Here is a 16,278-nt window from a genome sequence, read left to right as displayed (position 1 = left end):
GGGTTAAAAACCCCTTGAAAAGCTCCATGGAGGATGAAGAACCGTAAGTTGAACATAAAGTAACTAAAAGACAATTAAAAAGTTGGGACATTTACCATATACATTGAAAAGCAAATGAGGTTGTCTATAACCTTGCAAAATTGTGGAGTTTAAACAACGAAAGATCTCTAACTTGTGTTCTAACTGGAAATTGGTCTAAGGTTTACTAGAAGTCAATCGTTGTTAGAACGAATTGTTTATTTATGATCCATTGCCTTGAAACAAAATAATTGCTTTACTTGTGTTACATGCTTGTGCTTTAAATTTTATTATGCTACATGCATCATTAAGGTTTTGGAGTGCTATATTTCTTTTACAGTTTTAGATTTTGCCATGAGAAAGATGGACTTTGGATGATTGGATCAAGGTGGAGTTAGATGATGTATTTCCTCAATCTCAATATCTTTGTTGGTTAGTAGGACAACAATGAGACAATTCAAGATAAGGAAAGGATTGAGAAAAAATGCCCATTATTTCTCTTCCTTTTCAATATAGTGGCAGAAGCTTTCCAATGTTTGATGTGTTGACTTCATACGTTTTTTATGATAATAAAACATTCGCCATTCATTAATGTTTAACTTTATTATTTAAGTACGTAGGATAAAGTAAATTCCCTCAATGAAATGAATGATTAAAAACAAGATCATATAATAAAGGTTAATCAGTTAAAGTGGGAAAGATAAAAAGAGCTAGTGAAGATAGGGCTTTTGTAACTAATTATCAAAAGGCCTTAATTAGTTAACGAACAGCAAGGATACATGTTAAAGCAAAATAGAAATATTTTAATCAGTTAGCATTAGGCTTAACTAATTAAGAAATTGCTGGACAAAGGAAAACAGAGATGTGCTAACCAGTTAAGGCATGGGGTTAATTGGTTAGAGCACAAGACTTGAAGAATTGCCAAGCGCCAAAATTTAAATTCAAAATGAAGTTAATCGTTGAATGAAGCCAAAATGAAGAAGTGCAAATTTGAAGAATTTTTAATTGATTAAAGCTTGTGTTAATCGATTAAACTGAGAAAGTGAAGCTCCAATCAATTAAGGAGAGAGTTAACTAATTAAAGGAATTCTCTTGAAGTACAAAAGCTTAAAGACAAAGATTTCTTAATCGATTAGAGTCTCCTATAATTGGTTAATGCAGAGTACTCAACAGCAAGACAGTGCAAGGCAAAGAAGTTGTATTTGATTAAAGCTGCCTGTAACCAGTTACTCGAACTTTATCTATCCATTTGAATTTAAGCACTAGATGACAAAATAATGGTTAGAATGGCATCAGAGTTGTTTCCAACGGCTAGAAACCATTCCCAACAGAAAAATTTGACTTCTTAAGTATAAATGGAAGCTCCAACTGCCAAACAAATAAGATTGAATGAGAGAAGAGCCATTTTGAGCAAAAAAGCCAAATATCCTTCACCAAAAACACTTGTCTTTCACTTTAATTCCAGAAAATGTATTTGAGCTTGATTGTAAATCTTTTAAAATTTGTAAAGAATTCTAGTTATACTTTTTTTTCTTCTTTTTCTTCAAAAATCGAATTGTGGAAAGCACTCTAAAGCTTGTTGTAAAGGATTAAAACTTGGGTTAGAAGCTTACTTTGTAAAAGCTTGGTGGAAGTTGTTAATTCCACTAGTATAGTGAAATTAGGTTAAAAATTCTTGATTGAAAAATCAAGGTAGTGAATGTAGGTTAAGGAGATTGAATCACTGTAAATATTCTTACATTATCCACTTTTCTCTACCCATCTTTACTAGGTGTCTTTCAACTACTACAAGCTTTAAATCCCTTTTTCAATTGGTTGAAAGTTTTATAATTTAAAAAGGACTGACCTTAAAATTTGAAGTGCTACCCACCTCCTTTCTAGCACTCCATTGAGTTCAACAAGTGATATTAGAGCTAACCTCTCAATTTAAAACCTAACATCCATAAGGGAAATCCACGACTTTGCAAAAGTCTATTGGCGTTAAGGATCAATCCATAAAGGTCTCTTCTATTTAATGAATCAAATTATGCTTATTGAAGTACTAAAATGTCTATATGTATTATAGCCTTTGATTATAAAATGCGGGATGTCATCACAGAAAGATCCTATGTTCCCACCTCACCTAGTTTTGTCACAAGTGAGAGAATGCCTAAGCCAATAGCTAAATGGATTGAAGCTAAAGTTAAAAAGGCCCAAACAAATTTTAAAGCAATCAACACTCTTCCTTATGCATTGACTCCTATAGAATTCAACAAATCTCTAGTTGTACAATAGCAAAGAGATTTAGGATAAACTTAAAATTATTCATGAATGGGCTTCACAAGTAAAAGAGTCAAATTGTCTTACCCATAATTATGAAATGTTCAAAATAAAATCTGGTGAAAATATCTCTACCATGTTCGATAGGTTTACCATTTACAAACAAGCCCAATCAACTTGAAAAAATAATCCCTGAACATGAGTTACTATAAAAGGCTATTTAGATGTTTCCCAAAAAGCTAAAAATGCACAGTCACTGCTATCCGAGAGGCCAAGGATCTCAATGTAGTTGCACTTAATGAAATTTGTAATTCACTCCTTACAAATGAACTTGAAATGAAGGCAGAAGAAGCGAAAGAAAAGAAAGCAACAAAGAAAAGAAAAAATCTTGCACTCAAGATTAGTACACTTGAGAAAGAACTTGTAGAATTATCAAGTGATGATGATGAAGAATTAGCATTGATGGCTAGAAGGTTTAGAAACCTAATGGAACAAAAAAGCAAAAGGTTTGAAAGAAAAAATTACAAGAAAGACTAAAGTTTCTCTTGAAAAAATAAGTACAAGGGTGATCTCAACCAAAAAGATGAGATGATTTGCTTTGAATGTAAGAAACCAGGATATTTTAGATCAGAATGTCTAATGCTAAAAGAAGAATCTAGAAACCAAGACATTTTAGATCTGAATGTCTAATGCTAAAAGAAGAATCTTAAAAAAGGATGAAGAAACCAAAGAAGGCAATAGTAGCAGCAACATGGTCCGATGATGACTCCTCAGGCTCAGAAAAAGAAAAAGAAAACTTGGGAAAAAGTGTAAATTTCTGCTTGATGGCAAGAGAAGAAGAATTTGAAGTAATATCTAACTCGTGATATTTCTTATGATGATTTGCAAAATGAATATGATTGCCTATATGCTGAATTTGAGAAACTCGCTTTGAAATATAAAACTACAAGAAAAAAGATCATATCCTAAGACAATGAATTAGAAAAAATTAGACATGAGTATAACGTTATTTGTGATCAAAGAAATATGCTTCAAATTGAACTCGAATAGTCCAAAACTAATTTTGGGCTGTTGAAGCTAGAATTAGAAAGCACAAATTTTGAATTGCAAAAAGTGATAGATGAAAAAGTTTTGATGGAGGAAAACGTACAAACTAAAAAGGAGCCTTGAAGAAATACAAATCTTAAATGGAAATTAATGCGTTCTCATGCCATTGCTATATATGTGATAAGAAAGGTCACATATCTTATGATTGTTATCACAATAGAAGAAATCTTCTTAAGACTAAGTTGGTTTGGGTTCTTATAGAATCCCATGTGATTGCTAACCCTATACCTTTAAAGGACAAAAGGATCAATGTTTTAAAATTCAATCAAAGGAAATGCAGCCTTGGTACTTGGACAGTGGCTATTCAAGACATATGACTAGCAATGAAAACTTGTTTACCAAGCTTGATAGAAACAACAATAGTAGTATTTCCTTTGGTGATGACTCTAAGGACTTAGAACCATTGATAACACATCTCAAACTCAAATCAAGCATGTTCTATTTGTTAAAGGTTTAAAACATAATTTATTAAGTATTAGTCAGCTTTAGTGTAGAGGTTTTAAAGTATGCTTTGATTCCCATGGATGTTAAGTGATTGATGTTAACATTAACAAAATAGCATTCATAGACAAAATCAAGAATATGTATGTTATCTTCCTTAACGAGATTAAGGCTAATGAATCTTGTTTTATTGCGAATGATGTATGTGATGGTTATGGCATAGAAGACTAGGAGATGCTAGTACATATATTATTTCAAAGCTTTTGAAAAAAAACTTAGTAATTGGACTTACAAAGATATCATTTGAAAATGTCAAGGTTTGTGATGTTTGTTAATTCGGGAAACAAGTTATAAGTTCATTTAAATCTAAGAAAGATAAATTTTTAAGCCACTTGAATTATTACATGTTGACTTGTTTGGACCAATCATTGTTGCTAGTCTAAGAAGCAAGTCTTATGGTTTTGTTATTGTAAATGATTACTCTAGATATACATGAATGTATTTTCATGCTTATAAAGATGATGTATTGCCAATTTTTGTTAAACATTGTAAAAGAATTCAAAATGAAAAACGCATTACCATTGTTAATGTTAGGAGTGACCATGGTGATGCCTTTGAAAGTGATAACTTTGAAATATTTTGCAATAAAAATGGATTTGATCGCAATTTCTCTGCTCTTATAACTCCTCAACAAAGTAAGGTTGTTGAAAGAAAAAAATAAAACTTTTAAAAAATTGGCTAAAATAATGCTTTTTGAAAATAATATGCCAAAATATTTTTAAGTTGAAGCTGTGAACACTACAACTTACATTTTAAATAGAGTTTCCATTAGAGCAATGATTTCTAAAGTCACTTATGAGCTTTACAAAGGAAGAAAATCAAATATTTCTCACTTAAGGAGTTTTGGATACCAATGCTTTATTTTAAATAATGAAAAATACTCTTTGAAAAAGTTTGATGCTAAGAGTGATGAGGCAATTTTCTTAGGTTATGCATTGACCTCGAAAGCATATAAAGCATTCAACAAAAGAACTCTAGTTATAGAAGAGTCAATACTCATTATTTTTTATCAGATTAATGTTGCACAAAGGAAGGTACTCCTTGATGATAATGATGCAGATGACATTGAGAAGAAAATGGAGAAGATGAGTTTGGATGACAAAGAAAATCATGAAGAGAGCTAAAAGGAGAAAGATGATGAAGAACCACCATTAGAAGACTTGCAAAAAATTGAAGAACAGCACCACAATCTTCCTCGAAGTTGGATATTTGTAAGAAATTATTCTCAAGAATTAATCATTGGTGATTCTTCGGAAGGTGTCAAAACTAGAAAGGATTACGAGAAGCTTATGAGTATCTTGCTTTCGTATCCCAACTGGAACCTAAGAACTTTGATGAAGCTAAAACGGAAACAAGTTGAATGATAGCCACGCAAGAAGAGCTGGGCCAATTTGAAAGGAGCAAAATTTGGACTCTAATTCCAAGGCCAACGAACCACCCAATTGTTGGTACAAAATAGGTGAATTTGGAAATGTGGTAAGGAATAAGGTAAGGTATTGATAATGATGAAACTTTTGCCCAAGTAGCTAGATCAAAAGCTATTAGACTTTTACTTGCCTATACATGCTTTATGAACTTTAAAATTGTTTCAAATGAATGTTCAAAGTTCATTTCTTAATGGTTTTATACAAGAAGAGGTATATGTTGATCAACTCCCTGATTTTGAAGTGTTTGATAAAATTGATTATGTATATAAATTACATAAAGCTTTACATGAGTTGAAACAAGCTCCTAAAGCTTGGTATGAAAGACTTTCTAAATTTTTAATCGAAAGAGGATATTCTAGGGGGAGTTTAGATAATACACTGTTTATTAAGAACCATGAGATTGATTTGATTATAATTCAAATTTATGTTGATGATATAGTATTTGGTACTACTAATGAAAGGTTGTGTGAGAATTTTGCTAAAAAAATACAGTGAGAATTTGAAATGAGCATGATAGATGTGTTAAAGTTATTCCTTGGTCTATAAATCAAGCAACGTGAGGATAGAATATCCATCAACCAAGAATAGTATACCAAAGTGCTGAAAAAATTTGGTAGGATAACTATGCAATCAATTGGAACTCTTATGAGCCTCTCCACAAAGCTTAACAAAGATGATAAAGGAAAAGATGTAGATCAAAAGCTTTATAAATGTATGATTAGTTCACTTTTTTATCTAACTACAAGTAAACTTGATATTTTATTTAATGTTTGCCTATGTACAAGATTCCAATCGTGTTCCAAGGAATCACATTTAATTGCAGTGAAAAGAATTTTTAGATATCTCTTGGATATTCAAAGCTTAGGCCTATGGTAACCAAAAGATTCATCTTTTACTCTTTTTGGCTATTCTAATACTGATTTGGTTGGTAGCAAAACTGATCAGAAAAGCATTAGTGGTACTTGTCAATTCCTTAAAAACATGTTTGTGTCTTACTCTTGCAAGAAACAAAATTCTATTGCTCTATCAACTGCTGAACCTGAGTATATATCAATAGGTAATTATTGTGCACAAATACTATGGATTAGGCAACAACTGAATGATTTTGGAATGGCTATACATAAAGTTCTCATATATTGTGATAATATGAGTGCCATAAATATTTCCTAAAATCCTGTTCAACACTTTAAAATAAAGCACATAGAAATTAGACATCATTTTATTAGAGATCAAGTACTTAAAGGAGATATTGAAATAGATTTTGTAGACACTTTACATCAATTGGTTGACATTTTCGCAAAACTGAGTGAAGAACAATTTTGTAGAATTAAAAGTGATCTAGGAATGATTGATGCCAATAAAGTTTATATTATGCTGAATTGATCATGTTTTTTATAGTATACTTTATGAATAATCACGTTCATTCCTTGATGTAATTGATTAGAAAGTGTTTTGATTAGTTAAAAGGATACTAAAAGGGAAATAAGACTTACATTAATTAGTTAAGACCCCTTTTAAGCAATTAGAATAACTCTATCTTAAGTAGCTTAAGTAAGTTAGTGAATTCTTAATCGGTTAAAGGTGTTACTAATTAGTTAATAGAAGTCAAACACTTTAAAAGGCTTTAAGTCAGAGTTATAGTAATCGGTGAAGACATAGGCTAATCGATTAGAACACCTTTGCTAGTAAAAGGCTTTTCGCACGAAAAAAATTTTGAATAAAAAAAATTGAACAGGTGGTACGGGAAATCACCCACTCAAAACGTGGGTAGCCGATTAATAACTCCTCTTAAAAGACCTTCCAACTACTAAGAGAACCATATCCCAAGAAACCAAAGACCCAAGAACTTCCAAACTTACCTTTTTTCCTCTAAAACCTGATAAACCCTAATTGAAGAAATTTCACGGCAAAAACATCTCTTACGTACAAGGTTGCTAAAAAGGAAAAGGGAAAAGAAAAGGTGATGATCCTCCATCTCTTCCTCAAAAAAGAAAGGAAATACCCAAGAATACTCAATTGAGAAGAAGATTTTAGAAAAAGGGAAAAGAACCATTGATACAAGGATTCTCACAAGAAAATGTACCAATTCTACTTCTTGATTTAGGAATAAGCTACATGCTGATAGATTCAAGAGAATAGAAAATGCAATAATTTTATGTGAAAAGTTCTTTTATTAGCCTAGCTTTAATGAAGTACAGGTAGTCAAAGAGGATTTTGAAACCCTAAACCTAAGAAATATGAGTATCATTGGGGATAGGATGTTTAGCCCCTCATTTGTAAAAGAATTTTATTTTGGTATTGTTGTGGACAAATCTGAATTGGTTAATCAAGCAGGATTTATAGAAGATGGTTCGAATGTGTTTCTAAGTGGCAAAGAATTTCATATCAGTGCTCAAGACAGGAGAATTTCTAAAAATAGAGTTTAAAATGGAGGAACTCAAATTGCTTGAAAAATATGATCCCAGTCACGTTTGGGAAATTGTAACTAGAAAAAATGAAATTTCCCTCAAGAAGTTATGCCAGTGACATTAAAAATGCTCAACTCAGAATCCTGCATTATTTTATTACCATTACATTCTATGGTAAGAGTAGTAGCTTTAACTATGTTAGTGCCCAGGACTTGTGGTTGATAGAAGCTATGTTTAATGACATTCCATTAAATGTAGGAATATACATGGTTGAGAGAATCAGGGAAATACTATTGATAGATACGGCCAACTTGCCATATGGTAACCTTATCTCAACTCTGGTGAAAAAGAAAAGGATCTAGAGTATAAGATTCTAAGTGGACTTGATCAAAAATAAAGATAAGAGAATCTTTTTAGGAAGTTTGTTGAAAATTGGTTACAAACTAGAGAGGAATGAATGCATTAAAATCACAAAAAGTACACCACAACCCCCCACCATTGAAAGTCCTTCCATGCCTTCACCAGAGTCAGCCAACCTCCCTTCCAAGGTGAATGATTTTTGATCTCCTCATGAGAATTGATGGGAAGTTAACTGAACAAATTGATAAGATAACAAAGATCGAGGAACAAATTTAGCAACTTGAAGTTCTTCTACACTAAGCCAAGGAAACCAATCCCCTACCTCTGAAACTCCAGCCACTGTTGCAAGTCTGGCCAATGAAAGAATTGCTATTGAGCAATTTGATCCAACACATTAGAACATGAAGAAGAAATCAAGAGAGAGTAAATAGACAATGAAAAGGAGTAAGATGCTACAATACCACCTGAAAAAAAACAAGGCCAAGAAATTGGCCAAAAGAAGGAAGATGAAGAAGTTGAAAAAGCAATTGAACAAGAAGGAGAAGTGGAAAAAGAAACTCAAGGTGAAGAAGAACACTTAACTACTAGAAAAGATGGTGAAAATCCCCCTGTAAAATCTAAAGGCATCCCATTTTAGGGTTAATCAGAGACATTATCAATGAAGCTAAAGTTGACCAAGCAAACCAAAGAGTAGAGATGGAACAGGAAATTCAGTCAACTTAACAAGGGAAAGAACAAGATGCAAAGGAAGCAGATCAGGATAAAGGAAAAGAAGTTGAAACTACTCCTATAGCAAAGAAAACTGTAAGATGGTGTGGAAAAACAATGTCCACTTAGATCTTCAGAAGAAAAAAATCTACCAAAATAGTTGAGTCTAGCACCAAACCAACTAAAAAATCTACATCATTTCAAGTTATCTCCTCTAGACCATCCTCATCTTCTAAACCTGAATCCCTTCATTCCATTCAAGTTAAACCCCTTAACTTTCACCTAGGGATTAATGAATCCTCCTTCAATGAGCCTTCTTTTGATGTTGATTAGATGAGTTTCAACCTTAGGCCCTTCTTTTACATGATGAAAAGAAAAGGGAGAATAGAAAGAAAGTAAGAAAATAACAATAAATTGCAAGCTGGTAAGAAAGATAGGAAAAACAAACTAAATCTTTAAGATATATCTTTATTGTCTTTGTTTTGGTGTGTTTTATGAAACAATGTTTTATGCTGCACTATGAACAATGGTTGAAGTTTATGTCTTTATGTCCTTATGATGGTATTATGTTCGTTATATACATATACATGTTCTTATGTTTGAATGCTTATATGCTTTTATTTTCTATACTTTTATATTAAATAATTTTATTAAGGCACATATTTAGGGGTAGCACATACTTAGGAGGAGCAATCCCCAAATCTGCATATAAATTCTTTGTTATAGACATTGCACTCTTAATTTAGGAGTGTTTTGTCATCATCAAAATAGGAAAAAAATATAGACTCCATATGTTTTTTATGATAACAAAACATTTCTCATTCATTAATGTCTAACTTCATTATTTAAGTGTGCAGGACAAAGTAAATTCTCTCAATAAAATAATGATTAAAAACAAGATCATATAATAGATAGGCTAATCAATTAAAGTAGCAAAGATGAAAAGGGCTAGTAAAGATGGGCCTTTGTAACTGATTATCAAAAGGCCTTAATCAGTTAATGAATGGCAGGGGTACAAGTTAAAGTAAAACAGAAAAATGTTAATCAGTTAACACTTGGCTTAATTGCTTAAGAAAATGTAAGACAAAGGAAAACAGAAATGTGCTAATCGGTTAAGGCATGGGGTTAATCGGTTAAAGTATAAGACTTGAAGAATCCCCAAGCGCCAAAATTTAAATTCAAAGTGAAGTTGACCGTTAAATGAAGCCAAAATGAAGAAGTGCAAATTTGAAGAACTTTTCATTGATTAGAGCTTGTGTTAATCGATTATGGCTAAAGGAAATGAAGCTCCAATCAATTAATGGGAGAAATAACCAGTTAAAACTTTACTAAGGTAGAAAAGTCTAAAGACAAAGGTCTCTTAATCTGTTAGTCTCTTGTAATCGGTTAACGTAGAGTACTTAGCAGTAAGACAATATAAGACCAAAAAACTGTCATCAATTAGAGCTGCCTGTAACCAGTTAGTCGAATTTTATTTGTCTATTTGAATTTAAGCACTAGAAGATAAAATAACGACTAGAATGATATTAGAGCTGTCCTTATTCGCACAAAACTATCCTCAACAGAACAATATGACTCCTTAAGTATAAAAGGAACCTCCAAGAGTTAAAGAAATAAGATTAAATGAGAAGAGCCATTTTGAACAAAAAAGTCAAATATCTTTCACCAAAACACTTGTCTTGCATTCTAATTTCAAAAAAATGTTTGAACTTGATTGTAAATCTTTCTAGATTTGTAAAGAGTTTTAATTGTACTTTTTTTCTTCTCTTTTTTAGAAAATTAAAGTTTGAGAAGTACTCTACAGCTTGTTGTAAAGGATTAGAACTTAGGTCAAAAGCTTACCTTGTAAAAGCTTGGTGGAAGCTGTTAATTTTATTGGCATAGTGATGTTAGATTGAAAATCCTTGATTGGAAGATCAAAGCAATGGATGTAGGTCAAAGGGACCTAACTGCTATAAATACTTTTGCATTATCCACTTCTTTCTACCTTTCATTACTGAGTGTCTTTCAACTATTATAAACTTTAAATCTTTCTTCTTCCGACTAGTTCAAAGTTTTTTAATTTAAAAAGGTTGACCTTAAAATTTGGCATGCTATTCACTTTCCTGTAACACTCCAACAAGACCAACATGATGAACAAAGTGACATGCATAAGCCTTTGAAAAAGGTAAAGATTAATAAAAATAGATTAAAAAGTTCTTATATCTAATATGCAGATAACATAATGATATTCTATGAACCAAAATTAGAGGGTCTGTTGAATGTCAAGAGAATACAAAATGTTACCAAATCATTTTGGGGTTGGAGATTAATTTTTTTAAAAAATATCTTTAGTGTGGGTATTGATAAAGAGGTCATTAGGAACTAAGGAGGTGGGATAACATTCAAGGTAGAAAGGTCAGCCACAAAGAGGAAAATAGTTAATGTTGATTGGGAGTCTATCTACAATAATAAAGATTTTGAGAGATTTAAAGTGATTGATATACAAACGAAAAAAAAAGCACTACTCAATAAATGGATACTCATTATCGAAATTGAAAAGTTGTAGTATGGCATCAACATTGTGGATGAATATCATTATACCACTCACTCCAGATAAGTTCTTTCCCTTTGTGAATGTGGCTTGGGATATGTGGTGAGGAACGAAAATAATTATCCTTTTAGAGCAAGGAATGGATAAAAGACATGCCTTTTCAACAAGATACCCAAGGATTTTCAAGTTGGCAGTTAAAAAGATGAGGAAGAATTAAGGAATTCGACGAATGGAAAAACAATGTTTAAAGGAAGAAGATTGAGTTGAGAAGAAACCCTTTTGATAGGGAAAAAGAGAAGTGGAGTCATTTAATATGGTTATTACAAGAGTGTTCAGAGATGGAAAAAGATAGTGGGGAAAGGCTCACCAAGTGGCAATTATTCTGCCAATTTCTTTTATAGATCAATTATGACAACCTACAATGCGAGACTAGACTTTTGGCAGAAGATACGGGTGGGGCTTACATCTCATAAGTTGGAGACCTTTGTATGGCAAATATTTAAAGGAAAAGTGACAGTAAAAATGGAACTAGCTCATAGAGGAGTGGTAAGTAGTAGCTTGACAATATGTCCACTGTGCAACAAGGAAACGAAGTCGATAAGTCATCTATTCTTCACTTGTACGGAATCATGAAAGATTTGGGTAAAGTGGTGTCAATGTGGGGGATTGGACGAGTAACCCCTAAAATTGTCATTCCTTTCTTTTTGGCGTGTAATGACATGCATATTTCAAAAGGAAATGGGCAAGTATGGTGCATGGCATTCTCTGCTATTATATGATCATTTTGGTTCATACACAAGTAGATTGTTTTTAAAGGTAAACTGCAGAATGCTTAACATCTTTGAGAAAATGTGAAAATAAGAATTGCATGGCAGATTAAGGAAAAATGGTTGGATGAGAATGTTTTGACTTTGGATTTGTTTAGGTGTCCTATTCTCACATTAACTGCAAAGCCAACCAAAGAAAAGGAAACAACTTACACACGGAAAAACCCATTTCAGGGGTCACTGAAATTCAATGTTGATGAGGATGTAAGGGGATGCCCATGATAAATTGGAATAAAAGGTGTCTTGCACAATGAAACAGACACTATTCTGATTATTTTCTCTAAAGATGTGGGGATACAAGAGTCCAATGGTGTTGAACTATTGGCCATCAAAGAGGCCACCATTTTTACCACTTCTAAATGGGTTGATACACATATACTTATTGTGGAAAGTGAGTCAAGTAATTGGATTAAAAAGCCCTAGGAAGCTCCGTGGAGGATGAGGAGCTATATATTGCACATAAAGTACCTAAAAAATAGTTAAAAAGGTATGACATCCACCATATATATAGAGAAGCAAATGAGGTTGCTAATAACCTTGCAAAAAGTAGAGTGCAAAGAATGAAGGATCTCTTACCAGTGTTCTAACTGGAAATTGGTTTGAAGTTTATTAAAAGTCGGTCTTGTTAGAACGAATTGTCTATTGAAGATCCATTGCCTTGAAACAAAATGATTGGTCTATTTGTGTTACATGCTTGTGCTTTAAATTTATTATGCTACATACATCATTGAGGTTGTGCTATGAGGATGTATGTGATGGAAGGGCAGTATGGTGTTGCTTGGGTGTTGTTCTACTACTAGATGCCTAAAAAGAAAGAAAGTTGTGGAGGATGGGATAAGCAAGACATTTAGTGTGTGTTTGAGCTACAATTTCAAGTGTGGACACTCATGACTAGATGAAAATCGGGAGAGAGTAAGGAAAGTGTAGCTTTTGGGTTGAGTCGTTGGCAAATTGTTCCCATGCTACTATGCTAGGGCATTATGCTAGGGGTGAACTTGTTTTGTGTTCATTTACCAATCGTTATTGTGTAACTTGCTAGGGGAATTTGCTGGGTGTATCAATGCCTTTTCTCCCCACTTTGTTTTGATTGGTTTGAGCTCCGTTTATAAAGCTATTAATAAGAGTACAACTTATTTCAAAAAAAAAAAAGGCTCCATCTAAATTTTGCAAATGTCACGATTCTTTATCTCCCCTAATTATTTAGTTATAACTCATTCTCAAACTTTTTCTCCATTGGTGCCTTACTTTGCTAAATTACAATAATTTTTTGTCATGTCAATATCTACTTAATAATCATCAAATTATTCCCAATATATTTATTTTCCTACAAATCAAATCCAATCAACTCCCTAGTTGCAACTAAATTGACTGCTCCCAAGCACTCACAAAAATGCAATTATATGCCATAACATATAAGATCACTTACATGAAAATTATGACTTTGGCATCCCAGTTACCTCGTTGCAAACTTTATGAAACCAAGTGCAGTGCACATCCTTTTAAGCCTAACATACTAGAATGTCATATGGGAAAAGTGCACTTGCATATTTTTTTTCTTGAATAGTGATTACTCTAACGCAATTGCCTTACATGCAAAAAAGAATTTAACCATGGGAGAATCCAGAAGACTAGATTAATAAGTTCTCCTAAAATAGTTTATGTAGTTTAAATTTCACCGGTATTACTCGAGACATAAAGTAGAGCATCGCATTGGATGACACAGCTTTTTGCAATGTGATGATATATCCATCCTTTCTTTTCTTATTACTTTAACAGAATCACAATCTGAACATATATCTAGACTTCCCTAAAACTATTTAAACATCTTTTCCTCATCTCATGCTTAACGGAGGTACTTGATTCCTCTAATAAGTGTATCTAAAAGCACCTTAAGTCCAAATTCATCATCTACTTCATTCCTTCATTTCCACCTAAAGCTAGTTAGATCCTCTTCCAAATTAATTGCATTTCTCTTGCCGTGAGCCAAGTTCTCCCGCAGACTTCCTTTTGTTAAACCCATTACGAATGGCTCTTTCGTGATATCCTTTCACTTGATGACACTCCCCAACTTATCCCCAACAAACGTCTCTCATGTTTAACGTTTCACTGGGTCAACGTTAAACGTGCAAGACTTTATCAGCACTGAAGGGGACAGGCAATGGACCAAAGCGCTTGGTTTTTCGTTATCAGAGAGAAAAAAAGCGAAAAATGCTATATAAATAGATTGCTTCCTAAGAGGCTAAAATGAGAAAGGAAGAGACAATATCGTTACGTTGCATAAGAATATATCATGAGTCACTAGAAAAGCCCAGCAACACAAAAATCTGCTGCTGGCATCTTCCCGGTGACTTTAATCAATTCGATCGGTCACATACACATGGAGGAAATACAGTAAATAGAACGCTACAATATCATGCAGCAGCAGGGAAAATCTTTTTCCACGCAAAAGCAAACATCATAATATCGTAAAGCAATATCTTTCAAAAAAAAAATCATAATGCAACGACTAAAACTGCCGTAAATTTGGAGGTTTGAACCACATTTTAGAGCAACTGTACGTGATCAAAAATAAAGTTAAAAATAAATTAATAGAAAAAAAAAAAGATTCTTTTAGATTATAGTTACTTGTTACTTACTTTATATAAGAGCTGACTTGAACATGGGAAAGTACATACAAAAGATAAAACTAAATGATTTGGGCTTTTAAAGAAAACGGACTCGCTTTTGGAGCGAAACGCGCCTAGTTCCTAGAAATAGAAGCAGCTCTACATCCGTAGCGACCAACTACGGCAATAAAGAAGAGAAATATAATAATATATATATGTATATATATGAACAGAAAAAGAAATAAAAGAAAAGTCGAATACGTACACTAACAAAACAAAATGGGGGAAAAATCAACTTAGGTAGCACTAAAATGGTAAGGTTTCAAAATTGTTTGAATAATCTCTGACTTTCCGTTGACGCATCCCAAAACCAAAAGGCGGAGCAAAGACAGAAAGAAGAGAGAGATAGAGATAAAAGACTGACATAGAGGGAGACGAGCGTACCCGTCGGCGCTAGAGAACTCGTAGAGCCTGCCGCGGCTGGAGAAGATAACGAGAGCGATCTCGACGTCGCAGAGAACGGAGAGTTCACGAGCCTTCTTGATCAAGCCTGAGCGGCGTTTTGAAAAGGTGACTTGGCGACTGCTCTTATCTTCGATTCGCTTCATCTGCACCTTCCTCCTCCCCATTCTCGGATGGTTTTTCTCCTAATTTGTTCTAACAAATTGTTCTTTGCTTTTTCTTTTTTTTTTAATTTTTTGCTTTTTGTTTGTCTTGCAGAGAAAACGAGAAAAAGAAGAGGAGGAGCAACGCTGGAAGTTAATGGAATAATTGATACGGATGATTTACTTCAAAAGAAAAATGTGTGGCCAAGGTAGAGTAACTTAGTAGCAGTATTAGAAGCAGTTAAGTCGGTCGGTGTGTGGCCTTGATAACGGAATCGCAATGACACGTGGCTTGCGTGCATGGCGTCTTTCATTGCGGCTGCTTTTTCATTTGTGGGTGGCTTTTGGGGAGAGACCATTTTCCTCTATTGGCGCCCCTTTTTTTTCTAGAAAAAGGAATAACAAATAGGAAATGTGCAAAGACAAGGATTGACACACCATATTAGGCTAGGTGAAATAAAAAACAAAAACAAAACTAATCTTGTTCATCCAAAAGAATATCTCATTGCAATTGCCCTAGTCCTGAGCTGGAGCATTAAAGCTCGAGCCATCACCACATCAGCCAATCCAAGTTGAACAGTGGCTCTCCACAGAGGCGGAGGGGGTTGGGGGCGCTAGTGGGGGCCCCCGGCCCCCAATAATTTCAAAATTTTTATAAGTTATTTTTATTTTTTAAAATTTAATAATTTTACTCTTATAAAAATTTTAAATTTTTTTACATATTTTTAATTTTTTTAAATTTTTAAATTTTATCTTTATAATAATTTTTTATTTAATATACTTAATAATTAATTTTAATAAGACTAAAATAAAACCTATTAAAATAAAATTATTCTCAAATTTTATTTTTTCAAAACCTCACAACCTACCCCTCGTTTTTTTTTCTTTTACCCAAAACACTATAGAAACAAAAAAAAAA

The 16,278-nt window shown here is 33.1% G+C and overlaps 1 protein-coding gene across 1 annotated transcript in view; it reads right to left on the bottom strand.

Annotated features, from left to right (window-relative positions):
- Positions 1-15,580, bottom strand: part of LOC110412233 (agamous-like MADS-box protein AGL70) — a 31,220-nt gene extending 15,640 nt beyond the window's left edge. The window contains exon 1 of the mRNA XM_021422756.2: positions 15,199-15,580. Coding sequence (XP_021278431.1) covers positions 15,199-15,383 — 185 coding nt within the window. The 5' untranslated portion in view covers positions 15,384-15,580. The remainder of the gene's footprint in view (positions 1-15,198) is intronic.
- Between the last annotated feature and the right edge of the window lie 698 nt (positions 15,581-16,278).

The sequence above is a fragment of the Theobroma umbraticum genome, unplaced genomic scaffold (assembly GCF_002168275.2).
Source record: "Theobroma umbraticum cultivar Fairchild unplaced genomic scaffold, ASM216827v3 scaffold_30.0, whole genome shotgun sequence".
NCBI classification, from domain to species: Eukaryota; Viridiplantae; Streptophyta; class Magnoliopsida; order Malvales; family Malvaceae; genus Theobroma; species Theobroma umbraticum.
The sequence above is the reverse complement of the archived record's forward strand: the minus strand, read 5'-3'. Positions and strand labels throughout refer to the sequence as shown.